The following is a 27480-nucleotide window of genomic DNA, read 5'->3' on the forward strand; positions in this document are numbered from 1 at the left end:
AGGAGGCAGCGGAAGATGGGACTCCGGACTCCCACCTCGGGGGGAAGACTTGGCCCTTCTCCACGCTCGCTCCAGCGCGGAACCCCTTTGCACGGGCAAAACAGCCACTCGCGTAAATCGGGATTCTTGTCTAGATGCACCTTCCCGCAAGGATTCCCGGCAGCCTCTGCGCTTCCCGCCCCGGTGGGAGGAAGAGAAAGAGCAGCCTCTTCTAACGATTTCTCCGGGCAACACGGGTGCTCTGCTCTAGCGGAGGAGTCCTGCGCATGCCCAGTTCCCTGCTGAGGCTGAGAGCGCCCTCTGGTGGACTCTGCGCGTAATGTCGGTATTACCCGAAAGGGCGGGAAAGAGGAGCGCGTCTGAGGCGAGGAGGAGGGCAGGGATGATGGGTATGGGAGAAGGAAAGGACAGTCTCAATGGCTTCGGTGTCTCCAGAGGCGGCGTCTTTTCCATCTTCCTATCCAGGCACCGTTTGTGGACATGGAGAAAAAAATCTCTGTGGTGGATTTCAACTCGCTTCCCTCAAGAACACTCGACCTGAAAGATCCCCAGATTGGAGAAGGCCTCAAAATGGGCCCAAATCCACTCAGAAACTGATGAAGACGAGGACCAGGAAGCTCTTTGAGAAACACTATTTGTGTCTTGCGGTTGTTGCAAACTCCAGCCTGAAGGGGAGGAAGATGGGACATGGGCAGGGAAGCCACAACTGGGAAAATGTATTTCTGTTTCTCTGGTTCTGTATCTGCAGCTGCCCTTGTCCAATTCTTGGCTCTGGGTGTCTCAGAATCACCGGGAAAGCCAAGCAGCTGCTTTGGACCCAGGAAAGGATGCTGAAGGGAAAGAAAATCCTCTCCAAAGTGTGGAAAAAGCTGAAACTGGAGGATGTTCCAGAAATTTTACTTCACAAGGAGGCTCCTTGGAGGAGAAATGAAAAGGGGGAAGCATTCTATGACTGGAAAAAAGTTGGAACTGCAGAAGGATGGGAAGCAACTATGGAAAAGAGAATATATCATTAAAATACTACGAGGAGAGAAAAAGAAGAGGAGAAATCTGTTTTATTTAGGGACTGAATGGTAAACACCCTCAGAAAATATCAGTAGCAAAGCTCTCTGTAGAATTTAAGGCAAGTTTGAGTCCTTTTAAAGAATGGGTATCATTTGAAATAAGAACAGAAATTTCGGCAGAACATTCATTTTCACTGCTGCGATTCTTCCCAGTAATGACAATTGTAACTTTTTCCAGCTGTCCAATTCTTTTTGAACTTTACCCCATAAGTTTTCATAATTATTTTTATATAACTTTGCATTTGAGGGTGACAAATAAACCCCCAAGTATTTAACCCTTTTGACAATTTCAAATCCAGTTAACCCTTCTAAAACAGCCTTTTGTAATACTACATGGAAAAGGAGGCAGCGGAAGATGGGACTCCGGACTCCCACCTCGGGGGAAGACTTGGCCCTTCTCCAGCGCGGAACCCCTTTGCACAGGCAAAACAGCCACTCGCGTAAATCGGGATTCTTGTCTAGATGCACCTTCCCGCAAGGATTCCCGGCAGCCTCTGCGCTTCCCGTCTACGCCCCGGTGGGAGGAAGAGAAAGAGTAGCCGCTTGCTACAATTTCTCCGGGCAACATGGGTGCTCTGCCCCAGCGGAGGAGTCCTGCGCATGCTCAGTTCCCTGCTGAGGCTGAGAGCGCTCTCTGGTGGACTCTGCGCGTAATGTCGGCATTACCCGAAAGGGCGGGAAAGAGGAGCGCGTCTGAGGCGAGGAGGAGGGCAGGGATGATGGGTATGGGAGAAGGAAAGGACAGTCTCAATGGCTTCGGTGTCTCCAGAGGCGGCATCTTTTCCATCTTCCTATCCAGGCACCGTTTGTGGACATGGAGAAAAAAATCTCTGTGGTGGATTTCAACTCGCTTCCCTCAAGAACACTCGACTTGAAAGATCCCCAGAGATTGAAGGAGGCTTCAAAATGGGCCCAAATCCACTCAGAAACTGATGGGCGGTCAGACGTCGAGGACCAGGAAGCTCTCTGGGAAACACTATTTGTGTCTTGAGGTTGTTGCAAACTCCAGCCTGAAGGGGAGGAAGCTGGGACATGGGCAGGGAAGCCACAACTGGGAAAATGTATTTCTGTTTCTCTTTTTCTGTATCTGCAGCTGCCCTTGTCCAATTCTTGGCTCTGGGTGTCTCAGAATCACCGGGAAAGCCAAGCAGCTGCTTTGGACCCAGGAAAGAAAAAAACACTCCAAAGTGTAGAAAAAGCTGAAACCCCAAACCACCCCAGTCATGCCCTCGACGCGATGTCCCGTTGCCTGGAGGCGGTTCGGGTCTGGATGGGGAGGAACAGGCTTCGACTCAACCCTGACAAGACTGAGTGGCTATGCATACCGGCATCTCGGGATATTCAGGATATTCCACCCCTCGCTATGGGGGGTGAGTTATTACCCCCTGTAGATAGGGCTCGCAACTTGGGAGTCCTCCTAGACTCACAGCTTTCCCTTGAAGACCATATAGTAGCTGTGACTAGGGGGGCCTTCGCCCAGGTTTGCCTGGTGCGCCAGTTGCGGCCCTATCTAGACCGGGATGCCCTACGTACGGTCACTCACGTGCTCGTGACCTCTCGTCTTGACTACTACAAGGCTCTCTACATGGGGCTACCCTTGAAGACCACTCGGAGGGTCCAACTGGTACAGAATGCAGCCGCGAGAGTTGTGTTGGGAGTTTCCCGACACTCCCATGTCACACCTCTGCTCCGCGAGCTGCATTGGCTTCCAGTTGTCTTCCGGGTGAGATTCAAGGTGTTAGTAATGACCTACAAAGCCCTACATGGCATGGATCCGGAATAGCTTGGGGAGCACCTGCGGCCGGCGTCAACTTCCCTCCGCCCAGTACGCTCCCACAGAGAGGGCCTCCTCAGGGTGCCACCGGTCAAAGAATGCCGACTGGTGGCCCCCAGGGGGAGGGCGTTCTCTGTGGGCGCGCCGGATTTATCGAACCATCTTCCGGTCGAGCTCCGGATGGCGCCTGATCTCCGCTCCTTCCGGCGCGATCTTAAAACCTACCTCTTTGAACAAGCTGCCCTGGCCTGATGGGATGTGGTCGGGTTTTATAAATTGATCTTAACTTTTTAATTTGTATTAATTTATTACGGGCATTGTTGTTTAATTACTTTTTAATGTTTGTATCTTGTTTTTTATTATGTATTGCCCTGTTCACCGCCCTGAGTCCTTCGGGAGAAGGGCGGTATACAAATTAAATTAATAAATAATAAATAAATAAATATTTTACTTCACAAAAAGGTGCCTTGGAGGAGAAATGAAAAGGGCGAAGCAGTGTCTTATCTATGACTGGAAAAAAGTTGGAATTGCAGAAGGATGGAAAGCAACTATGGAAAACAGAATATATCATTAAAATACTACGCGGAGAGAAAAAGAAGAGGAGAAATCTGTTTTATTTAGGGACTGAATGGTAAACACCCTCAGAAAATATCAGTAGGAAAGCTCTCTGTAGAATTTAAGGCAGGGGTCTTTAAACTTGGCTATTTTATGACTTGTGTACTTTAACTCCTAAAACTCCTCAGCCAGGCACGCTGGCTAAGGAATTCTGGGAATCAGAAAAAGGCCAACTTGAAGACCCCTGATTTAACGAAACTGGGATGCTGCTAGATCATGAATAAAAAGAAAAGTATAATTATCGTCTATTATTCTTTGACTGCCACTCTGTTCCATTTTTGTAATGAAACATTGGACAATAACTGGCAGAAAACTGGAATTGGTGCCTTCTTTCCATTTTGACACAGAATCATCCAGGAGTAATATTTGAATAAACAGCTGCAACCCCACAGCAGCTTCTAAACTCAGAAGTTTGTCCCCCACCCAAATCCTCCCAATTATATTTGCTTATTAATGATTATTAGGGCTTTTCTTATTTTTGTACAGTAAGCAGTTGCAAAGACAGCAATTGTTTTTCCCCACAAAAACTTTAATATTAGACACACTTAAACTCCCACTCCTTACTTGTAAACTGAATGCTAACTTGACCTTGCTTATTTTTCTCTCTTCCTGTTACGCAAGAAAATGGGAAGGGAACGCCTATCTGACCTTGACGAATATAAATCACCAGGACCTGACAGATTACATCCCAGAGGTCTAAAGGAGCTGGCAGATATTATCGCAGAACCATTGCAGCATATGTTTCAAAACTCCTGGAGCACTGGGGATTGGAAAAAGGGTGATATGGTTCCAATCTTCAAGAAAGAAAAAAAACCACCTAGGAAACCAATCAGTCTAACATCAATACCTGGGAAGATCCTGGGAAAATACTGGAAGAAAACCAGATCTACGAACAGCTAGAAGCAAACAAAGTTATAACTGGTAGCCAGCATGGGTTTCTTAAAAACAGATCATACCAAATCAATCTTATTTTTTTCTTTGATAAAGTGGCCAAATTAGTAGACCAGCGAAACGCTGTGGACATAGTATACTTACATTTCAGTAAGGCATTTGACAAAGTAGACCATAATCTAAAATCTCTAGACCAATCATTTTCCAACTCAACACTGGGATACATTCTCAGCTGAGCCACTTGTCCAAACTAAATACACTGAGGTGGAGAGTGTAAATCCAGTGGAGCTTTTGTAGGATTGAGCATAAGTCACAGAAGATCTGATGTTACACTGTCCCATCACTTTCCTTTTTGAACATTTTTAGCACAAAATCCCAAGACCTTTTTCATTTCACCATCTTCCAATTCATTATATAACTTCTACCAACAGCTATAGTTGGACTGAGTGCCAAAGAATTGAGGCCTTTGAACTATGGTGCTGGAGAATACTCCTGCGAGTCCCTTGCACTGCAAGGTGATCAAACCGGTCAATCCTAGAGATCAACCGACTGCTCTTTAGAAGGCCAGATCATGAAGTTGAAACTCAAATACTTTGACCACCTAACGAGAAGGAAGGACTCACTGGAGAAGAGCCTAATGCTGGGAAAGATTGAAGGCAAGAGAAGAAAGGGATGACAGAGAATGAGGTGGCTGAATGGAGTCACTGAGCTTAAATAGACTCCAGAAGATGGTAGAGGACAGGAACGCCTGGAGGTGCGTTGTTCATGGGGTCGCGATGGGCCGGACACTTCTCAGCTAACAACAACCAACAGCTATAAAAAGCTTAACTGTAAAACAACAGCTACTTAAACCATTCTATTCATACGTTATCTTCTTTAAGGTAAAGGTAAAGGTTCCCCCGCACATGCGTGCTAGTCGTTTCCGACTCTAGGGGCCGGTGCTCATCTCCATTTCAAAGCCGAAGAGCCAGCGCTTGTCCGAGGACGTCTCCGTGGTCATGTGGCCAGCATGACTAGACACCAAAGGCGCACGGAACGCTGTTGCCTTCCCACCATAGTGGTCCCTATTTGTCTACTTGCATTTTTACATGCTTTCGAACTGCTAGGTTGGCAGAAGCTGGGACGAGTAACAGGCGCTCACTCTGTTACGTGGCACTCGGGATTCGACCCGCCAAACTGCCGACCTTCTGATCAACAAGCTCAGCGTCCTAACCCACTGAGCCACCGCGTCCCTTATCTTCTTTAGCATTACACTTATTTTGATAATTCATATGTAGTAATTATTTCTGCAACTCTTTTGTCAGACTGGCCAGTTTACTCCCTAGGAAGAATGACCTTTGATTCCATGGATGTTAAGAGAAAAATACTTTAACTAGAGATACTGAGTGCAGCATAAGCAAGGCAAGCAAAAACCATATATTGAAAGCAATCTCCAATGTCCAAAGACCTTCCCTTGGCTAGATCAGTCCAATCCAATTTTGGTCCAATGCTTTAGCAACCTGGTATCTATTCCTTTCCCAGGGCTGGTGTCTTTGAAGGCAGGCAGATGGCTCAATTTGGTACCTTTAGCTTCTGTTAATGCCCATACTCCCCAAATTCTCACACGATTCTTTACTCTTCCTCTACCAAATGTCCCCTACCCCCTAGTTATGGCAGTTGCTTGAGAACTTCAAAGAAAGCGAAGATAGGCATCTGACTTCATTCCTGATTAATGCCTTTCCCATAGCTTGGCTGGATTGACATTTTGCTAGCTAAGCCCTATGCTTGCTCTCAAAAATTAAACTTTTATAAAGTTTGATTGGGAATTTGGGCTTTCTTTGTTATAATCCAATTGGAAATAGGATAAACATGAATAAAAAAAGATGTTCTTTTATTTATGTGAAATGCATTAGTGGCCTTCAAATGACAGTAGCTACAAAAATCCACTGTTCATAATTAAAACACTACATGCGCAGTGTTTGGTTTCCATTAATAAACACATCACTCTGAGGCATCCAATTGTGAGAGTCAAAAAATTCAGTAGATGTAATTAGGAAATGGATATATTTCAACAACTAAGCCTAACAGTTAAAGAGAGTCTCATCCAAATGTATAAGTTTATGGAACATTCGGCCATTGGTCTTCTTGAAGCCTTTTCCATATTTCACAGATTTATAGGGTTTTTACACTGTGTGGGTCCTTTTATGGGACTTAAGAAAATTGTTTCCAATAAAACCTTTTCCACACACCATACATTTATACGGCTTCTCCCCCGTGTGGATCCTTTTATGGGTGTTAAGATAATTCTTCGTAGAAAAACACTTTCCACATTCAATGCATTTATAAGGCTTCTCCCCTGTGTGAATTTTTTTATGGCGGTTAAGACTACTAGAGACAAAAAAGCATTTTCCACACTCTATGCATTCATATGGCTTCTCCCCGGTATGTGTCCTACTATGGTAAACAAGGTGGCAGTTATTAATAAAGCTCTTTCCACACTGCATGCATTTATATGGCTTCTCCCTACTGTGAATCCTTTTATGTCTCTTCAGATAATTGTTCGTAAAAAAACTCTTTCCACATTCCATGCATTTATGTGTCAGTCCTTTGTGTATCTGGTAATGGAAAGTTAGAGAAGTGCTACAAATGAAACCCTCTCCACACTCCATGCATTTATAGGGCTTCTCCCCTGTGTGGGTCCTTTTATGAGTGTTAAAATAACTGTTTTTAGAAAAACTCTTTCCACATTCCATGCATTTATAAGGCCTCTCCCCTTTGTGGATTTTTTTGTGGAAGTTAAGATAACTGTTTGTAATAAAAGCCTTACCACACTCCATGCATTTATATGGCTTCTCCCCTGTATGTGTCCTACTATGGTAAATAAGTTGAGAGTTCTTAACAAAGCTCTTTCCACACTCCAGGCATCTATATGGTTTTCCCCCTGCATGGTTCCTTTTATGGAAAATAAGTTCAGTGCTCTTAGTGAAGCTCTTTCCACACTCTAGGCATTTATAGGCCTTCTCCCCTGTGTGGATCCTTTTGTGGTGAGCAAAACTGCTCCTACGAGCAAAGCTCTTTCCACACTCCATACATTTATATGGCTTCTCACCTGTATGGATCCGATAATGCAAAGTAAGAGAAGTACTACAAGTGAAGCTCTTTCCACACTCCATACATTTATGTGGTTTCTCACCTGTATGGATCCAGTAATGGGAAGTAAGAGAAGTACTACAAGTGAAGCTCTTTCCACACTCCGTGCATTTATAGGGCTTCTCTCCTGTGTGGATCCTTTTATGGGAAGTAAGATTGCAGCTCTGACTAAAGCTCTTTCCACACTGAATGCATTTATAGGGCTTCTCTCCTGTGTGGATCCTTGTATGTGAACTAAGATGAGTGGTATGAATAAAGGTCTTTCCACACACCATGCATTTATAAGGCCTTTCCCCTGTGTGGATTGTTTTATGTACAGAAAGATTTTTGAGTGAGCTCAAGCACTTTCCACACTCTGTGCATTTGTAGGGCTTCTCTCTTGTGTGGATCCTTTTATGTGAAGTAAGTTCTCTACTGTTAGTAAAGCTGTTTCCACACTCCATGCATTTATAAGGCCTTTCCCGATTCCAATTATTTGACTGGTTTATCTCATGGCTTTCTACTTCCATTAGAATTGTAGGGTTCTTCTTATTGTATCCACGACTGATCAGTTGGAATAGTTTCCCACAATCTTCATTTTCCTCCACATTATTACCTTCACAGAAAAGAAAAATGAAGTTTTGGAAGATGAATATAGGGTTGTACAGGAAAAGGAAAAACATATAAATATCAAATTCTCCAAGGTTCAAAAGAAAGGGGAAGATTTAGTTTGCCTGATTTCAAATTTCCACACTGCTGCCGCCCGGATCTAAAGCCAGGGGATGCTTCCGCACCCCTCGTGTGGCCCAATTCAGGCTCCAGAGACGTTTTCCAGGCGGCTGCCTCCCAGACCTAAGGTTGTAGGACGCTTCAACTCCCCACCGCAAGGCGATCCAGGCTCCAGAGGCATTTTCCAGGCCGCTGCCACCCAGATCTAAGGCAGGAGGACGCTTCCACCCCCCCACACCCCCTGTTTTCCGATCTGGGCTTCGTAGGCATTTTCCAGGCCTGACCGGGCCGCGGGGAGGCTGCAGAAACATTCGATGGCCTCAGATCCGGGCAGCAGCAGCTTGGAAAACATCTGTGGAGTCCTGGTCTGTGGGCGGGTCACGGAAGTGTTCCCCAGCCTCAAATCTGGGCAGCAGCAACCTGGAAAAGGCCTCTGGAGCCCAATTCAGACCACGGGGGGTGCACGGAAGCATTCCCCAGCCTTAAATCTGAGTTTCATGATTCCAACAGATGAAACTCTTCAAAAGAACTTCAAGGTATATTTACCTTAAAGAATCTTTTATTTGAGAAATCTAATATCAGCACTACATAGCTGAAATCAAAAACTAAATTCCCCTCACTTTGGTACAATGTTAGAAAGCACAATTCCCTCGTCCAATTAACAGTCATAAAACACATTCCCCAATTAGTTTGAAGCGTGGGCTTTCTCCCCAGCTCTCCAGCCCATCAAAATTCTAATAACTCAGGGCCCAATGACCTTGGGATTCCACAGCTAAGTTAGTATTGTTATGATTAGCTAGACTCATCCACATTCCCCCTCCCAGCATCAACTAACTCTAAAAGCAATAGCTGCATTTCCATCTGTTGTCAAAGCAAGAACATCCGGTGTTAGCAGCGTTGACACCAGGTGGCAGCAGGAACCCCAGCAGATAGAAGATGGATCTTTTCTGGGTAACTCTGGCATGGCAGGAAGGGAGGGGGAAGCATGCGGTATCTTAGTGAGTTGGGGAGGCCTTGGGGGCCTGTTCCAACACTAAGCCCCCCATGGCCTTCCCCACCCTGAGATACCTCATGTTCACTTAACTCTACGAGTTTTCATGTTACAAGTGGAATGGGCAGGCTCATTACACTCATAACTCAAGGACTACCTATACCCGTTACAGACATAGTGAATTTTTTAAAGAAATATCTGTAAATTTATTTGAAAAAAACCTGAAATATCACATTGGCATAAGTATTCAGACACTTCATTCAATACTTTAGGGAAGCACCTTTGGCAGCATTTACAGCCTTGAGACCTTTTGAGTATGACGTGAGAAGCTTCACACACTTGACCCTTTCCAATAACATGTGAAATTTATGCCTATTTCTCTTTGATCATTGCTGACATGCTTCTACACCTAGATTGGGGTCCACCTGTGGAAAATCAAATTGACAGGACATGATTTGGAAAGGCATCACAGCTGACAATGCATACTGTAGCAGAGCAAAAGCCATGAGGTCTGCGGAGCTCAGAGAAGGATTTTTGCAAGATCTGAGAAAGGCTACAGTAAAATTTGTGCTGCACTGAAAGTTCCTAAGAGCACAGTGGCCTCCATAATTCTCAAATGCAAGAAGCCTGGCACAACCAGAACTCTTCTAAGAGCTGGTTGCCTGGTCAAACTGAGCAATCGGGAGAGAAGGGCCCTAGTAAGATAGGTGACCGAGAACCCGATGGGCACTCTCACTGAGCTCCAGAGGTCATGTGTGGAGATGGGACAGAGTTGCAGAAGGACAACCATCATTTCAGCCCTCAACCGATCTGGGCTTTATGGCAGAGTGGTTAGACGGAAGCCTCTCCTCAGTGCAAAACACATGAAAGCCTGCTTGGAGTTTGCAAAAAAGCACCTCAAGGAGTCTCAGACTATGAGGAACAAGATTCTGTGGTCTGATGAAACCAAAATTGAACTGATTGGCCACGATTCTAAACGTTATGTCTGGAGGAAACCAGGCACTGCTCATCGCTTGCCCAATTCAGTCCCAATAGCAAAGCATAGCGGTGCAGCATCATGTTGTGGGGGTGTTTTTCAGCAGCTGGAACTGGGAGACTGGTCAAGGTTGATGGAAAGCTGAATGGAACCAGGTTTGGGACATCCTGAAAGACAACCTGTTCCAGTGGGCCAAAGGTTCACTTTCCAACCTTATAACAATCCTAAACACATAGCAAAGACAAAACAGAAGTGGCTTAGGGACAACTCTGTGAATGTCCTAGAGTGGCCCGGTTAGAGGCCTGACTTGAACCCTATTAAACATCTCTGGAGGGACCTGAAAAATGGCTGTCCACCGATGGTCACCATCCAATCTGACTGAGCTTGAGAGGATTTGCAAGGAAGAATGGCAGAAAATCCCCCAATCCAGTTGTTCAAAACTCATGTCATACCCAAAAAGAATCGAGGTTGTAGTTGCTGCACACTATTGAGTGAAGGGTCTGAATTCTTATGCCAATGTGATATTTCAGGTTTTTTTCTTTTAAATAACTTTATAGACCTCTCTAAAATTCTGTTTTCACTTTGTCATTACGGGGTACTTAAGTGTACATTAATGAGAAAAAAATGAATTTCAAGAACTGTAGAATCAGTCTGCATCATGTCAAAATTGACAGACATGAAAGAGGAGTGAATACTTTCTGAATGTGCTGTCAATGTCAGTTCCAAAGGTGTTTTTTGAAGAGGCAACTGGGCTTTGTTGTTTTTCTTTGAAGAGGTTTCGCTTCTCATCCAAGAAGCTTCTTCAGCTCTGAATGGATGGTGGGAATGGAAGGTTTTATACTCCTTGAGGAGAACTGGCCATTTGTGTTCTTTTAGAGAGCAGTGAGGCCACCTGGGTTAGCCCTCTCTCAACAGAGGGGAAGGGCTACCGTGTTTCCTGGAAAATAAGCCCTGATCTTATATTTATTTTGGTCCAAAAGACCCATTAGGGATTATTTTCTGGGGATATCTTATTTTTTTATCACAAGGCCCCAGCTAGCGCCCCCACCTAGGCAACTCAGGTTTCCCTCGGTGGGGGAGGAAGGCTTTGGAAACTGCCTTTTCATTTACTTTCATCAACATTGTTACCTGTCCCTTTATTTTTTTAAAAAAATGTTTTGTATTTACAATTAGCCTCCTTGATAGCCAATGGGAAGGCGTGGTCTGAATTCTGCGCATGAGCCGTGGAAATACACCTGCACCCTCAAACCTCATGGTTCCTCGCTCGGGGCACACTAGTGCTTTGCAGGTGTATTCAACTTGGCGGCTCAGCCAAACTCTTCAGCTGTGGTGGGCCGCAGTTCCCATCACTTTCAGGAAGCCTGGGCAATGGAAACCTTACACCAGGCTCCTCACAATACGGTTCGCCCAAGATTAGGTTGGCTGTCGCGGGAGGCGTGGCCCATCCCCATCCTTGAGGTCCGCCACACATATGGGATGAGCCTCCAGCGACGGCCAAGATGACCCTGGGTGAGCCAGATTGCTTACAGGGAGAGGCTGCATGTTGCAGGACGACGACTGGAAAGGGCGCGCATGGATCCCTGCAGCTCCAAGAGACTCTGAGCGCTGTTTTTGGTGCTGCTAGGTTTCCCACACCACCCAAGCCAGGATGATCTGGTGGCCAGGATTACTTTTTGCCTTTCCTGCCGTTGCATTGGCAGGTGATGTTGCCCTCCTGAGAGCCGGCACGGCAATTGGACGGAGCCATGATACAAATGAGGATACACCATCCCCCAAACCTCAGCCATTCTTTCCATGGCGCACTGCAGTTAATCCGAGACAGCCGGCCAGGCACTGAAATGTAGCCAAAAACAGTAAGGCTGACACACACAAATTCCACTGACAATGCAGCAGCGAGAAAGGCGGAAGGCAATCCTGCCCACCAGATTGGGTTGGCGGGGGGGGGGTAGGGTGGGAAACCGAGCAGAGCCAAAAACAGTGCTCAGAGCCTCCAGGAGCTGCAGGGATCCACAGGTGCCATTTGCAGTTGTCCTCCAGTAACATGCAGCCTCTCATTGTAAGCAATCCGGCTCGCCCGGGATGAGGTTAGCCATTGCAGACAGCTGGTCCCGCAATGTGTGGCAGACCTGGAGGATGGGGATCGGCCACGTCTCATGCAATGGCCAACCTGACCCTGCGGCAGCCGGACTGCTTCAGCTGCGAGGAGCCTGGCGTAAAGTTTCCATTGCCCAGGATTCCTGAAGGTGATGGGAACTGCAGCCTGTCACAGATGAAAAGTTATCTGTCTGCCAGGAATATAAAGCCTTCCATTCCCAACCATCCAGTCAGAGCTGAAGAAATTTCTTGGATAAGAAACAAAATGTCTTTGAAGAAAAAAATCAGAGGTATAAATACAGATTAGGCGAGACCTGGCTCAAAAACAGTAACTGTGAGAGGAACCTTGGAGTCCCAGTGGATGATCACTTGAAAATGAGCCAGCAGCGTGCAGCAACAGCCAAAAAAGCTAATACAATCCTGAGTTGAATAAACAGTGGCATAGAATCAAGATCAAACAAAGTATTAGTACTGCTTTATAAAACCCTGAGAGCACACCTGGAATACTGCAAACCAATTTTGATCACCATACTACTAAAAAGATGTTGAGACCTTGGAAAAAGTTCAGAGAAGAGCAACTAAAATGATCCAAGGCCTGGAGACTAAAACATTCTTTGACTGCAGGACTTGTGTTTGGCTAATCTAAAGAAAAGAATAGGGGTGACATGATAGCAGTATTCCAGTATTTGACGGGCTGCAAAAAAGAAGAGGGGGTTGAATTATTCTCCAAAGCAACAGAGGGCAGGACAAGAAACAATTATTGGAAACTGACCAAAGTGAGAAGCAACCTGGAATTCAGGAGACACTCTCTGACAGTGAGGGCAATTAACCAGTGGAACAGCTTGCCTTCAGAAATCATGGGCACTCCATCGCTGGAGATTTTTAAGAAGAGACTAGTCACTTGTCTTATATGTTATAGGTTCTCCTGCTTGAGCGGGAGCCTGAACTATAAGACCTCCATTGTCCCTTCCAGATTCTATTCTATTCTGTTCTATTCTATTCACAAGAAAGTCCAGTTATCTCTTGAAAAACTACCTGTGGGACAACTATGACCTGGATCACTGAGAATCTCCACAGACCAGGGCTTTTCCACCTTTTCACCCATTGTACAACTTTTAGGATATGGCAACAATTGAGTACCACCAGCCGGCTAGCAAGGTGTCAAAAACGTGATGACCAAAAAAAAAGGGAAAAAAGTGAAGTACAGGTAGTCCTCGACTTACAACAGTTCGCTTAGTGACTGTTCGAAGTTACAATGGCATTGAAAAAGGTGCCCCCCGAAACCACAGCTGAGCAAGACATCTGCCTGTCCGCCCGGAGACGCTTTTCCTCCTGTCTGAGGTTTTCATTGTTGTGAGGACTGGCAGCAGGGGTGAGGTGGAGGGTGTTTGTTTTTTATTCCCCCCATCTGCTGGGTGGTTGCAGCAGGTTTTGGTCACTTCACATGACCCTGGGGCACTGTGACCGTCATAAATATGAATCCGTTGCCAAGCATCTGAATGTAAATCACAAGACCCTGGAGATGCTGCAACATTCCAGCTGATCGGCGCTTCTTCTAGGCTCAGAAGTGCGGGGATCAGCGCTGAGCTCCAGCTGGAGCCTGGCGCTGATCCTGGCACCTCCGCTGAGCCCTGACAGCCCTGCAGCTCCAGTCATCTCTCACTCATGCTTGTGCGGTGCTTCCACCGATTCAGCTCATTCCCCTCCCCGGCTACCACTTCTCTAGGATGGTCGCGTACCACCTGCCAGGTGCAATGTACCACAGGTGGTACCCGTACCACTGGTTGAAAAACCCTGCCATAGACATGTAACTGTCAGTATTTTTCATATCAGAAAGACTCTAGCTAGATAAAGGGAACTACAGTATTCAACAACATAAAGCAGAATTTGAATCTCAATTGCATAGAAATGATGAATATGTAATTGCTAAAACCTCTCAATAGGCTGAGGAATGTGAAAATCAGCAGAAAAACATTCAAAAGTGTATAAATGTACCTCAAACTTACACTGGAAATGTGGACAGGACAAAAGATCGTTTTGTCATGCTTTAGTGGACTTGTAAAAAAGCTAGAAAACTTTCGATTCAAAGACATTCAGTGATACAGAGAAGTTTAAAGATTAATATCCAACTGGGACTAATGAAAAGTCCTAGAAGATAGTTTCTGAGTATGACAGCCACAGTGAGATTATTATACACAAGGGTTCTACAATAAGTAGAATTGTGGAATGGTTGAGGAAGATGATAGAATTCTCAGTGATGACTAAATTGATTCTGATTAAGATAAGGATAGTGTCTATATTTATTAGTGATTGGAACCCCCCATGGACTTTGCTGAAAAATAGAAAAAAAATGATCTTATCATCAAACGTGTGTTCAAAGGTTCGAATGGATAAGGGAAACAATGATGTAACCTTAGAAACGGGACAAATTTTAACTTATCCCTTCGTCTTTTCTCTTTCTTCTCTTAATTTTATCGTATTTCTTTCTTATTACTCAATTATTTTCTTTACTTACACTTCAAAGTTTGTATTGTTTTTATTCTGATAAAATTCCTTTAATAAAATAATAATAAAACAGGCTAATATATCTGATTACAGAAAGACGTCCCAAGCAAACTGACTGGGGAGTAGCATATTCTTACCCAAAGAGGCCACGTTCCGATGATTTTCCAGCATGACTTCCCAATATAGTGCTTTTTGGTCAGCATCCAGCAGAGACCACTCCTCACCGGAGAAATACACAGCCACCTCCTTAAAGGACACGAGACCCTCCTGAATAAGAAGAAAACAGAAGAAAAATCAGTAAGATTTTCAAGATCTGTCCTATTCTTTAAGTGATTATAAGCAAAGATATACATTTCAGGCCATTCAGTGAAAGGAACCCCACTTTTCATCTGGGTCTGTCTGTCTCTCTATTCCCATCCATCAGCAAGGCTTTCGGCATCTGGAGAGCATCTACTGGAATCCCCACCTATCTCTCATTACAATCAAACCAGTGTTTGCAGAAGAAAATGCGGGGATTGTGGTGATGGTGCTTTCAACAATTTAAGTAAAAGGCTTGTGGTGTCCCCAGAGCAAACAATCCTATCCATGCCCAAAACCGTCATTAAAGTTGTATGAGAGGCACCCAGGGATTTTCATGGGTGTCAGAGACAAACCCTGTTTCGGCTGCTCCTCAGACTACAAGGAACCCACTGCTTGTATTCCAACCCAATGGCTTAAGAAGAGAAATCTGCCTGGGAAGAGCATTTCTCATCCTTTCCAAAGCTGGAATTATTGGTCCCAAATTCCAGGCACAAATTGGAGCATTAGAAATTCCTTTAAAGGCTGAAGGACCTTGATCTGTCCACCCCCTTTGGATTTTAACAGTCTGCTTCATCTTTTAACCTGGTGCCATTATTTTTCTTATCACTGGCTATAAACAAGGCGTTTTAGAAGGTATAAAGTGTCAATGTCATTCTTTCCGTTACTATTGCACAATTCCACGCCAAAGAATCATAAAAACTGGTGACACTATTTTTCTTATAAACAAGGCAATTTAGATGTTAATGTGATTATTTCAGTTATTATTGAGAAGCCTTCAAAGAATTACTAATAGGATCACTATTCAGCAAATGCTAACATTGAAAACATTTTGTTTTATTATACCTCTCTTACTTGAGTTGCAGATTCAACCACTCTTTCAGCAGAACCATAGAGAGGAGTCAAATTTATTTTATTCTTCCCTGTGATGACAGAATTTTAAAAAAGGAAAATTAATAAAATGGCAGGAGGCATTCTACAGAAGAGGAGATGTAGAGAAGGTAAGATAGCTGGGACCTCTCTTAGGAATGGATGGGTTTTTGATTACCATCTGAGATATCCTGACTTGCGGATTGCTGATAGACCCTCCTGGAAAACAGCTCTTGAGGGGGATTTGAAGAATTCCCGATTCTCATAGGATCTCTGGTCTGCAGAGGGAAAGACTTGAATAAGACATCACACAATATGAAGTGGATTCTTGTTCTCTAAAACCAACTTCAATCCCACAATATCAATCAATGAGCCTAGAATGTAACAAAGGAACACCTGTCTCCACTCTGTCTTCTAGAATGGATAATGGAACAATGTCCTTCAAGAACTAGTGAAACATTTCCACATATTATGAAGACCAAAAGAAGTAGGGAAGGTTTCTTACCTGCAGTTCGACTTGCTCCTTCTGCTCCTCTGCCTGACCCATGAGGAAGCCTTCCGCCAGGGCCACCGCTTGGGAGCTGGTCTCTGCTCCACACTCCCGCAACCAGTTTTCCCTCTGTGGGGGCAGAAGGGCCAGCAGCTGCTCCAGTACAGCCAAGTCCAACATTTGGGTTTTACTGTGCTTTTCTAACCTCAGCCACTCGGTATAAAAGTTGTGGAGTCAGCTGCAAAGTCCTCGGGGATCTTCAGTCTCCCGGTATTGGATGTTTCTGAAATTCCAGGGCTGAATCTCTGAAAAGATGATGATTTTCTTCTCCAGGATCTTCTAGATCTTTCCATAGATGCCAGGGTCAACAGCAGAGGGGACTTTTCCAGTTCCCTCACTTGCTAATGTTTGTTTCTGCATCCTTTGTCTGTCCTGTAAGGAAATTCCATATAGGCCAAAGGAATCTTGTGTATCTCCATACACCTTTCAATAGATAGGACTATTTCAGTAGCTGCAGAAATGACTACAAAGGGTATCCACGCTCTTCACCCAAGAGTTGACTTTTTGTGGTTAGGAAAGTTGTTGAGATACCTCTAGTTTCTGCATTTGAGATGGAAAAGAAAATAAATTCAAAGAATGAGAAGGTGGTAGACTTAACCACTGAACAAGACTCCTCATGAAAGGAAAGCTGGTAAAGGATTGCAATAGTATTGAGCACATGGATCTTCTGGGTATTTGTGTGTCTATCTGTCCATCAAGTGAGCTGTAAAATATGGTCCTAGATTACATCAAGACATGGAATATTTTATACTGGATTATAAAACAAATGTTTTATATTTGGTGGATTTTCAATTTCTTTTTCCTGTGAAGGGCAAGTTAGCTTTTTTTCCACATTTACGAACATATATTTATTTATTTTATTTATTTAATTAGTTTTCTATACCGCCCTATTCCCGAAGGACTCAGGGCGGTTTACAGGGCAGCATATAAAAGACAATATAAAAAGATAATATAAAATTAAAATGAATTAAATTAATTAAAGCCCAACAATTAAAACAATATTAAAAAGCTAAAACCCCTTCAGTCCAGGCCTGATAGATCGAAAAGCCAGGTTTTCAGGTCCCAGCGAAATGAACGCAGATCGGGGGCGGTCCGGAGTTCCACAGGTAAATCATTCCAAAGGGCAGGCACGCCCACAGAAAATGCCCTCCCTCTGGGGATCACCCACCGGCACTCCCTAACTGGCGGCACCCTAAGGAGGCCCTCTCTATGGGAGCGCACAGGACGATGGGAAGTTGATGCTGGCAGCAGGTGCTCCCTAAGATAATCCGGACCCATGCCATGTAGGGCTTTATAGGTCATCACCAGCACCTTGAATCTCACCCGGAGGGCAACTGGAAGCCAATGCAGCTCGCGGAGAAGAGGTGTTACACGGGAGTATCGGGAGACTCCCATCACAACTCGCGCAGCTGCATTCTGCACCAGCTGAAGCCTCCGAGTGGTCCTCAAGGGCAGCCCCATGTAGAGAGCGTTGCAGTAGTCTAACCGGGAGGTCACGAGCGCATGAGTGACTGTGCGTAGGGCATACAAGATGCCAGAACTCAAAGTGCTTAAGAAACTGGAATGAAATACAGAATTTTGACACATTTCTTGTGCTTCATATTGAGACATTTAGGCATTAGACATTTCTTGTTTTTAGATTTGTATGTTTGTAAGTAACTGGAGCCATAGAGAAGAGAAAAGGAGAAAGTTCCAAAAACCACTCATCCCAAGAAAGAGAAGTTTACCTTTTGTCAAGGATCTTAATGAGGAAAAGGAAGACGATCCTAACATAGAATAATATTGAATGAAATAATCCTGGGAAGGAACAACATTCTAACGATGTCATGAATGTTGAGTTCACATCAAATAAAATGCCAAGGAAATGACCTTGGCTTAGGTTGCTCAATTCCTGTATTTCAGTGCTTGCTTTTTGGGAACATACTACAACACAAAGGCTGCTTCACACAATTTGCCTTGACCCCAAACTGGTTTACCAGCCATAAGGGCAAAGCTCACATGAAACACAGGGCTTGAAAGAACACCTTAAAGTGATGTTCATCCACCCTCTTAACTATAACAACAACAACAACAACAACAACAACAACAACAATAATAATAATAATAATAATAATAATAATAATAATAATAATAATTTTTTATTATTTTATTTTTATTCCATTTATATCCCGCCCTTCTCCGAAGACTCAGGGCGGCTTACAAGCTTAGCAGTAGCCTTCATTCTATGTATATGCCTGCTTATTAGGGCTTTCACACACACCCCAAGCGGCATTATTACAAAGTCAGCTTAATTGCCCCCAACAATCTGGGTCCTCATTTTACCTACCTCGGAAGGATGGAAGGCTGAGTCAACCTTGAGCCTGGTGGGATAATAATAATAATAATAAAGTTGAAAGGGACCTTGGAGGTCTTCTACTCCAACTTCCTGCTCAGGCAGGAAACCCTACACCATTTCGGACAAATGGTTGTCCAGTGTCTTGTTAAAAATTTCCAGTGTTGGAGCTTTCACAACTTCTGGAGGCAAGTGGTTCCACTGATTAATTGTTCTGTCAGGAAATTTCTCCTTAGTTCTAGGTTGCTTCTCTCTAAGTTTCCATCCATTGCTTCTTGTCCTACCTCAGGTGCTTTGGAGAATAGCTTGACTCCCTCTTCTTTGTGGAAACCCCTGAAATATCGGAACAATGCTATCATGTCACCCCTAGTCCTTCTCTTCTTTAAACTAAATATACCCAATTCCAGCAACTGTTCCTTAAACGTTAGCCTCCAGTCCCCTAAACATCTTTGTTGCTCTCCTCTGTACTCTTTCTAGAGTCTCAACATCTTTCTTACATTGTGGTGACCAAAACCAGATGCAGTATTCCAGGTGTGGCCTTACCAAGGCATTGTAAAGTGATATTAACACTTCATGTGATCTTGATTCTATCCTTCTATTCCTTAATACAGCCTAGCACTGTGTTGCCTGTTTTGGCAGCTGCAACACACTGCTAACTCATATTTAACTGATCATCCACGATTCACTCTGTTACTACTATTGAGCAAGGTACCACCTATATACTGTACCTAAAGTGCACTATGGTGCTGGAGAAGACTCCTGCGAGTCTCTTGGACTGCAAGGCGATCAAACCGGTCAGTCCTAGAGGAGATCAACCCTGACTACTCTTTAGAAGGCCAGATCCTGAAGCTAAAACTCAAATACTTTGGCCACCTCATGAGAAGGAAAGACTCACTGGAGAAAAGCCTAATGATGGGAAAGATTGAGGGCAATAGAAGAAGGGGACGACAGAGAATGAGGTGGTTGGATGGAGTCACTGAAGCAGTAGGCGTGAGCTTAAATGGACTCCAGAAGATGGTAGAGGACAGGAAGGCCTGGAGGAACGTTGTCCATAGGGTCGCGATGGGTCGGACACGACTTTGCAACTAACAACAAAAGTGCACTAAAGATTTGCAGCCTCTATTTCCAAAATGGAAAACCAAAGCAAGTACCAGGAAATCAGGGTGACTAAGTTAACAAGCGTCAATCCATGCACCCCCTCCCCCGAAAAAATATATAACAAGAATATCTTACAAAAATAATAATATCAGGGAAGAAAGTTTGGAATCCTATTAGGTATTTGACCTTTAACAGCTGGGGCATACCCTGATGAATCCTTCTTGATCAACTTTTATCAAAAACTCAAACGCCATTAATTATTCTGGCCCAAACCCCTTTGGGAACTTGAGATGCCTGAATTAACAAGCCACCATCGGATACACAGAGGACGAACCCCCGAATGAATGAGCCATTGACAGCCTAACCTGACCTTTTGATTCATGCCACTCCGACAAACACCTTCCCCAACTTCTTAGCCTTAATCCACGCTTTTCTAAATACGGACAAATGAAGATAAACATGGACATCAATTCCCAGACTTCCAAGAGGTTTGGGAAACACCGGTCCAATCGGGCACAGGGCGCGAATGTTGCATCTGAGTCCCACTTGCGTCCGTTGTCTGCCGGCAGAGCCTCTTTGAGGTCGTGGGAAGAGGCACGCACCGGTCCCGGTCCTCCACCCCGCATTTGCACCCTGAGCAGGCAGCGGGACTTCCGGCCAGCCGCGCTTTTCCCACTGCCATGTAGAGGCTGCCCCAGGAAATGGGAGGAAACCGCCCCTCCCTTCTGGCGACTCCCATTTCTCTCCTTTGCTTCCCCCGCCCCCTTGCCGGACCCCTACATGGAAAAGGAGGCAGCGGAAGATGGGACTCCGGACTCCCACCTCGGGGGAATACTTGGCCCTTCTCCACGCTCGCCTCCAGCACAGGATCCCTTTGCACGGGCAAAACCGCCACTCGTGTAAACCGGGAGTCTCGTCTGGATGCCGCTTGCTACGATTTCTCCGGGCAACACGGGTGCTCTGCCCCAGCGGAGGAGTCCTGCGCGTGCCCAGTTCCCTGCTGAGGCTGAGAGCGCTCTCTGGTGGACTCTGCGCGTAATGTCAGCATTACCCGAAAGGGCGGGAAAGAGGAGCGCGTCTGAGGCGAGGAGGAGGGCAGGGATGATGGGTATGGGAGAAGGAAAGGACAGTGTCAATGGCTTCGGTGTCTCCAGAGGCGGCGTCTTTTCCATCTTCCTATCCAGGCACCGTTTGTGGACATGGAGAAAAAAATCTCTGTGGTGGATTTCAACTCGCTTCCCTCAAGAACACTCGACCTGAAAGATCCCCAGAGATTGAAGGAGGCTTCAAAATGGGCCCAAATCCACTCAGAAACTGATGGGCGAGGACCAGGAAGCTCTTTGAGAAACACTATTTGTGTCTTGCGGTTGTTGCAAACTCCAGCCTGAAGGGGAGGAAGATGGGACATGGGCAGGGAAGCCACAACTGGGAAAATGTATTTCTGTTTCTCTGGTTCTGTATCTGCAGCTGCCCTTGTCCAATTCTTGGCTCTGGGTGTCTCAGAATCACCGGGAAAGCCAAGCAGCTGCTTTGGACCCAGGAAAGGACGCTGAAGGGAAAGAAAAAAACACTCCAAAGTGTAGAAAAAGCTGAAACTGGAGGATGTTCCAGAAATTTTACTTCACAAGGAGGCTCCTTGGAGGAGAAATGAAAAGGGGGAAGCAGTGTCTTATCTATGACTGGAAAAAAGTTGGAACTGCAGAAGGATGGGAAGCAACTATGGAAAAGAGAATATATCATTAAAATACTATGAGGAGAGAAAAAGAAGAGGAGAAATGTGTTTTATTTAGGGACTGAATGGTAAACACCCTCAGAAAATATCAGTAGGAAAGCTGTCTGTAGAATTTAAGGCAGGGCTCTTCAAACTTGGCTATTTTATGACTTGTGTACTTTAACTCCTAGAATTCTCAGCCAGGCACGCTGACTAAGGAATTCTGGGAATCAGAAAAAGGCCAACTTGAAGACCCCTGATTTAACGAAACCGGGATGCTGCTAGATCATGAATAAAAAGAAAAGTACAATTATCGTCTATTATTCTTTGACTGCCACTCTGTTCCATTTTTGTAATGAAACATTGGACAATAACTGGCAGAAAACTGGAATTGGTGCCTTCTTTCCATTTTGACACAGAATCATCCAGGAGTAATATTTGAATAAACAGCTGCAACCCCATAGCAGCCTCTAAACAGAGAGCTGGCAGATATAATCGCAGAACCATTGCAGCATATGTTTCAAAAATCCTGGAGCACTGGGGAAGTACCTGAGGATTGGAAAAAGGCTGATATGGTTCCCATCTTCAAGAAAGGAAAAAAAAAACAGACCCAGGAAACCAATCAGTCTAACATCAATACCTGGGAAGATCCTGGGAAAATACTGAAAAAACAGATCTGCGAACAACTAGAAGCAAACGAAGTTATAACTGGTAGCCAGCATGGGTTTGTTAAAAACAGATCATACGAAACCAATCTTATTTCTTTCTTTGATAAAGTGGCCAAATTAGCAGACCAGCGAAACGCTGTGGACATAGTATACTTACATTTCAGTAACGCATTTGACAAAGTAGACCACAATCTACTGCTTGGTAAGGTAGGAAAAGGTGGAATAGACAACATCACCACCAGATGGATTTGTAGCTGGCTGACAAATTGTACTCAACGAATAGACCTCAATGGTACTACATACACACAGAGAGAAGTAAGCAGTGAGGTACCACAAAGCTCTGCCTTAGGCTCAGTGCTCTTCAATATCTTCATCAATGACTTAGACGGAATAGAAGGGGAACTCATCAAATTTGCAGATGACAGTAAACTGGCAGGAATAGTCAACACCCCAAAAGACAAGTTCAGGATTCAAAAAGATCTTGACAAAGTTGAACAATGGGCTCTATCCAACAAAATAAGTTTTAATGTGGAGAAAAGCAAAGTTTTACATTTAGGCAGGAAAAATGAGAGATATAAGTACAGATTAGGTGAGACCTGGCTCAAAAATAGTAACTGTGAGAAGGACCTTAGAGTCCTAGTAGACGATCACTTGACTATGAGCTAGTAATGTGCAGCAGCTGCCAAAAAAAGTAATACAATCCTGGGTTGATTAAACAGCCATAGAATCAAGATCACACAAAGTATTAGTACCGCATTATAAAAACCTAGTGAGACCACATGGAATACTGCATCCAATTTTGGTCACCATATTACGAAAAAGATGTTGAGACCTTGGAAAAAGTTCAGAGAAGAGCAACTAAGATAATCAAAGGCCTGGAGACTAAAACATGAAGAAACAAAAGAAGTTTGTGGAACTAAAAAAGTTCAATCAGATCTTCCAGTTTCTCGTGAAAAAAAGATCTTGCAAAGTTGGACCATCTATTTTTTTTTAGCCCCACAAACTTTTCTCTGCACGCGGAGGCAGAGAAATGTGACGGAAGCAGAGATACATGATGGAGCTTGAAAGCAAGTAAAGCAAAGAAATGCTTGGGAGAAGTGAGAGCAGCTGGCCAGTGGTGCCAGGAAGACAGCCCCCTAGTGTCCCTGGGGCAAAGAACCACAGCTCCACCCAGAGGAGCATCTGCCTGGGTACCCCCGCTCCCTTCCTCTTGCTGCCCAAGGGCCACGGGCTGGGTTGGCACATGAATGGCATGCACACCCCCTTTCCCTGAACACTCTCAGAACCAGTAGATGGTCCACCCCCACGCTCTGAGGTTGGATCAATTGCCACTGCACGTTGAAGCTCTGCGTTTCCACCCCATGTGTAGGCAACGCCCGCTGTTTATATTGAACATCGTCCTGCTTATGCGTGCTCGCCTGCTGTACGTAAGAAATTTCCCGAAAATAAGATCTAATGGATCTTTTGGTTCCCCCAAAAAATTATAACACCTAGTCTTATTTATATTTTTATCTCTTATCTTCTCTATGTTTATATATGAAAATCTTTCCACTCCATTGGAGATTTCTCAAGGGATCCCAAAGGAATTTTTCTAAGGCAACTTGACTTTTTATTTTCCTGAAGGTTTCACTTCTTATCCAAGGAACATCATTTCTAAAGATGCTTCTTCAGAAGATACTTCTTGGATGAGAAACAAAACGTCTTAAAGAAAATACAAAAGTCCAGTTGCCTTTCACACATTCATGACCTAAATGTCAGAAAATCTCCTTAGGCATTTGTCAAGGGCTTTCCTCTCCCCTTCCCATGCATAATCCTCTAATTACAGGGGTGTCAAACTGCCAGCCCGCAGGCTGGACACGTCATCCAGAAGCCATGCCCACCCCATTGCCAGAAATGGCAAAATAATCCCGAGACATCTCGCGTCGTCATGTGACGTCGCAAGTTTCACATGTCTGCATACATGAGCTGCTTTGGGGAATTCTGAACCTTGGCCAACTGCATGAAGCGTGCTTCCATAGGAGTCTCATTCTTCCCTTGCAGTTATTTCAGTTCTGTCTCTTACCAATTCTTGGAACTCCACAAACTGCATTTTTCCCTCATTGCGAGCTTTCCCCTTCTATACAACAAGCTCTCAGTGTATAAGAGATCGCAGCTGTTGTATACAGCACCACTGATATAAATTTACATTAAATGTACTCTTTCTTAGCCCTCATCTCACCATAGAAAGGTAATATATGGTCCTACTGCTTGGAAAGCCTTTTGCACATGCATTTCAGGGGCTTCTTGTCATTCTGCTTCCTTTTTGTGCCAGAGGATCTCTTCATCCAGAAACTTTTTTCACTCTAATTACCTATGTGATTATTCTATCTCATCATGACAGGACTTTGACTGAAAAAAGTTACTACCTTCTCCATTCATACTGGCTGACTTAGGTGTTTTTCATAATGGACTAAAGAGTTGGATTATTTTTTTGTATTCCTTCTCACAGTCCAGAAGTTCCCATTCTCAGTTCTGCTGTAGAGGAAGAAAGATTTAAAGTTTTCTCTTGAAGAGATGCATCAGGGAGATGCAGCTCCTTCTGCTTGTTGTGGAAGCAATATCTATTAAATGTCTGCTTGATCCTATCCCTCACAGACCAATAATTTTCCAACTCAACACTAGGATACATTCTCAGCTGAGCCCCTTGTCCAAACTAAATACACTGAGGTGGAAACTGTAAATCCAGTGGGGCTTTTGTAGAATTAAGCATAAGTCACGGAAGATCTGATGTTACACTGACACATCAGTGTATTTTTGAATATTTTTTAATTTAGCACAATATCCCAAGAGCTTTTTCGTTTCAACATCTTCCAATTCATTACATAACTTCTACTGACAGTTATAAAAAGCTTAACCGTAAAACAACAGCTACTTAAACCATTCTATTCATAAGTTATCTTCTTTAGCATCACACTTATTTTGATACTGTTAGTCATATGATTACAGCCTAACTGGTTGGGTTGGCAATATATAAGCCATGATTTGTAATGTATTGTATCCCTTTAAATGTGTAATGATTGGCCAATGCTGTGTTCTTTCAACAGCCATAAGAGGGAGCTGGAGACATAGCTTCTCTCTCTGTGTTTGTGTGTGTGTGTGTGTGTTAGTTACTCTGTTACATTGCTTGCTGATTATTGTTGATTGTGGTTTTGTTACTGTTTGCTAAACCCGAAGAACTGTGTTTTTGACTTTTGGACTGGTAAGACAATTTTGTATTGGATAACTCTTGAACTGTTGATATCTTCTCTGTACCCGTGTATGACCTGGACTGTTTATTCTTGACTTGTGCTACTCCTAAAAGTAAAGTTTTTTTCCTTTTTTACACACCTCAGTGTATCAGTGTGGTTTATTTATTTATTATTATTTATTTTTGGGACTTATATGCCGCCCTATCTCCCGAAGAACTCAGGGCAGCTAACAACAATCAAATACAATAATACAGAAGTTAAAAGAAAATTAAATTAATGGCCCCTGTAGAATAAATTAAAATTAAAATAAGTTAAAAATTAAAAACATAATTAAAATCCCTATCGGTCCAGGTCAGCATGATGGAAAAGAAGTGTTTTGAGGCCGCGGCGAAAGGACCGGAGATCTGGGGCCATCAGTAGCTCAGGGGGGAGCTGGTTCCATAGAGCTGGCGCTCCCACAGAGAAGGCCCTCCCCCTGGGGGTCGCCAGCCGACATTGTCTAGCCGACAGTACCCTGAGGAGGCCCTCTCTGAGCACACTGGGCGATGGGAAGTCGTTCCCGGCAGCAGATGGTCCTGCAAGTATCCCGGGCCTAAGCCATGTAGGGCTTTAAAGGTAAGTACCAGCACCTCTAGGGACGCGGTGGCTCAGTGGGTTAGGACGCTGAGCTTGTCGATCGGAAGGTTGGCAGTTTGGCGGGTCGAATCCCGAGTGCCACGTAACAGAGTGAGCGCCTGTTACTCGTCCCAGCTTCTGCCAACCTAGCAGTTCGAAAGCATGTAAAAATGCAAGTAGAAAAATAGGGACCACTACGGTGGGAAGGTAACAGCGTTCCGTGCGCCTTTGGCGTCTAGTCATGCCGGCCACATGACCACGGAGACGTTCTCGGACAAGCGCTGGCTCTTTGGCTTTGAAACGGAGATGAGCACCGGCCCCTAGAGTCGGAAACGACTAGCACGCATGTGCGGGGGAACCTTTACCTTTACCTTTACCTTACCAGCACCTTAAATCTCACCCGGAGGGCAACCGGTAACCAATGCAGCTCACGCAGGAGGGGTGTAATACGGGAGTATCGGGGTGCTCCCATCACTACCCGCGCAGCCGCATTCTGCACTAGCTGAAGCCTCCAGGTGGTCTTCAAGGGCAGCCCCATGTAGAGAGCATTGCAGTAATCTATATGGGAGATAACGAGTGCGTGGGTGACTGTACGTAAGGCATCTCGGTCCAGATAGGGGCGCACCAGGCGAGCCTGGGCAAATGCCCCCCTGGCCACGACTCCAATATGATCTTCAAAACTGAGTCGTGAATCCAGGAGGACGCCCAGATTGCGTGCCCTATCAACGGGAGGTAACATCTCTCCTCCCATAACCAAAGATAGAACTTCTTGGACTAAACGAGATGCCGGTACGTAAAGCCACTCAGTCTTGGCCGGGTTGAGCCGGAGTCTGTTCTTCCCCATCCAAATCTGTACCGCTTCCAGGCAACGGGACATCACATCGAGGGCATCACTGGGTTGGTTCGGGGTGGAGATGAAAAGCTGGGTATCATCAGTATATTGATGATACCTCACCCCGAAACCACAGATGATCTCACCCAGCGGCTTCATATAGATGTTAAACAGGAGAGGCGAGAGTACCGACCCCTGAGGCACCCCACAACTAAGGGGCCTAGGGGTTGACCTCTGCCCCCTGCCAACACCGTCTGCGAACGGCCCGAGAGGTAAGAGGAGAACCACCGTAAAACAGTGCCTCCCACTCTCAACCCCTCAAGACGTCACAGCAAGATACCATGGTCGATGGTATCAAAAGCTGCTGAGAGATCTAATAGGACCAGGACAGAGGAATAACCCCTATCTCGGGCCCGCCAGAGATCATCCACCAGCGCGACCAATGCCATCTCCGTGCTATACCCGGGCCTGAAACCCGATTGGTATGGATCCAGATACTCAGTTTCTTCCAGGACCAAAGGGAGCTGCTGTGC

General features: G+C 44.8%; 2 protein-coding genes across 2 annotated transcripts in view; both read right to left on the reverse strand.

Moving 5' to 3' along the window:
- LOC308664633 (uncharacterized protein) overlaps positions 1-27480 on the reverse strand; it is a 67193-nt gene that overhangs the window by 26830 nt on the left and 12883 nt on the right. The window lies entirely within an intron of this gene.
- On the reverse strand, positions 5736-16584 carry LOC308661378 (uncharacterized protein; the record flags this gene model as incomplete). The annotated part of the gene is made up of 5 exons (XM_081316299.1): positions 5736-8068; positions 14885-15014; positions 15891-15967; positions 16093-16192; positions 16420-16584. The coding sequence occupies 5 exons, from the start codon at positions 16582-16584 to the stop codon at positions 6507-6509; spliced, it is 2034 nt and encodes a 677-aa protein (XP_081172425.1). The 3' UTR covers positions 5736-6506.

This window comes from Vipera berus, assembly GCF_964194415.1.
Source record: "Vipera berus genome assembly, chromosome: 2".
Lineage (NCBI taxonomy): Eukaryota > Metazoa > Chordata > Lepidosauria > Squamata > Viperidae > Vipera > Vipera berus.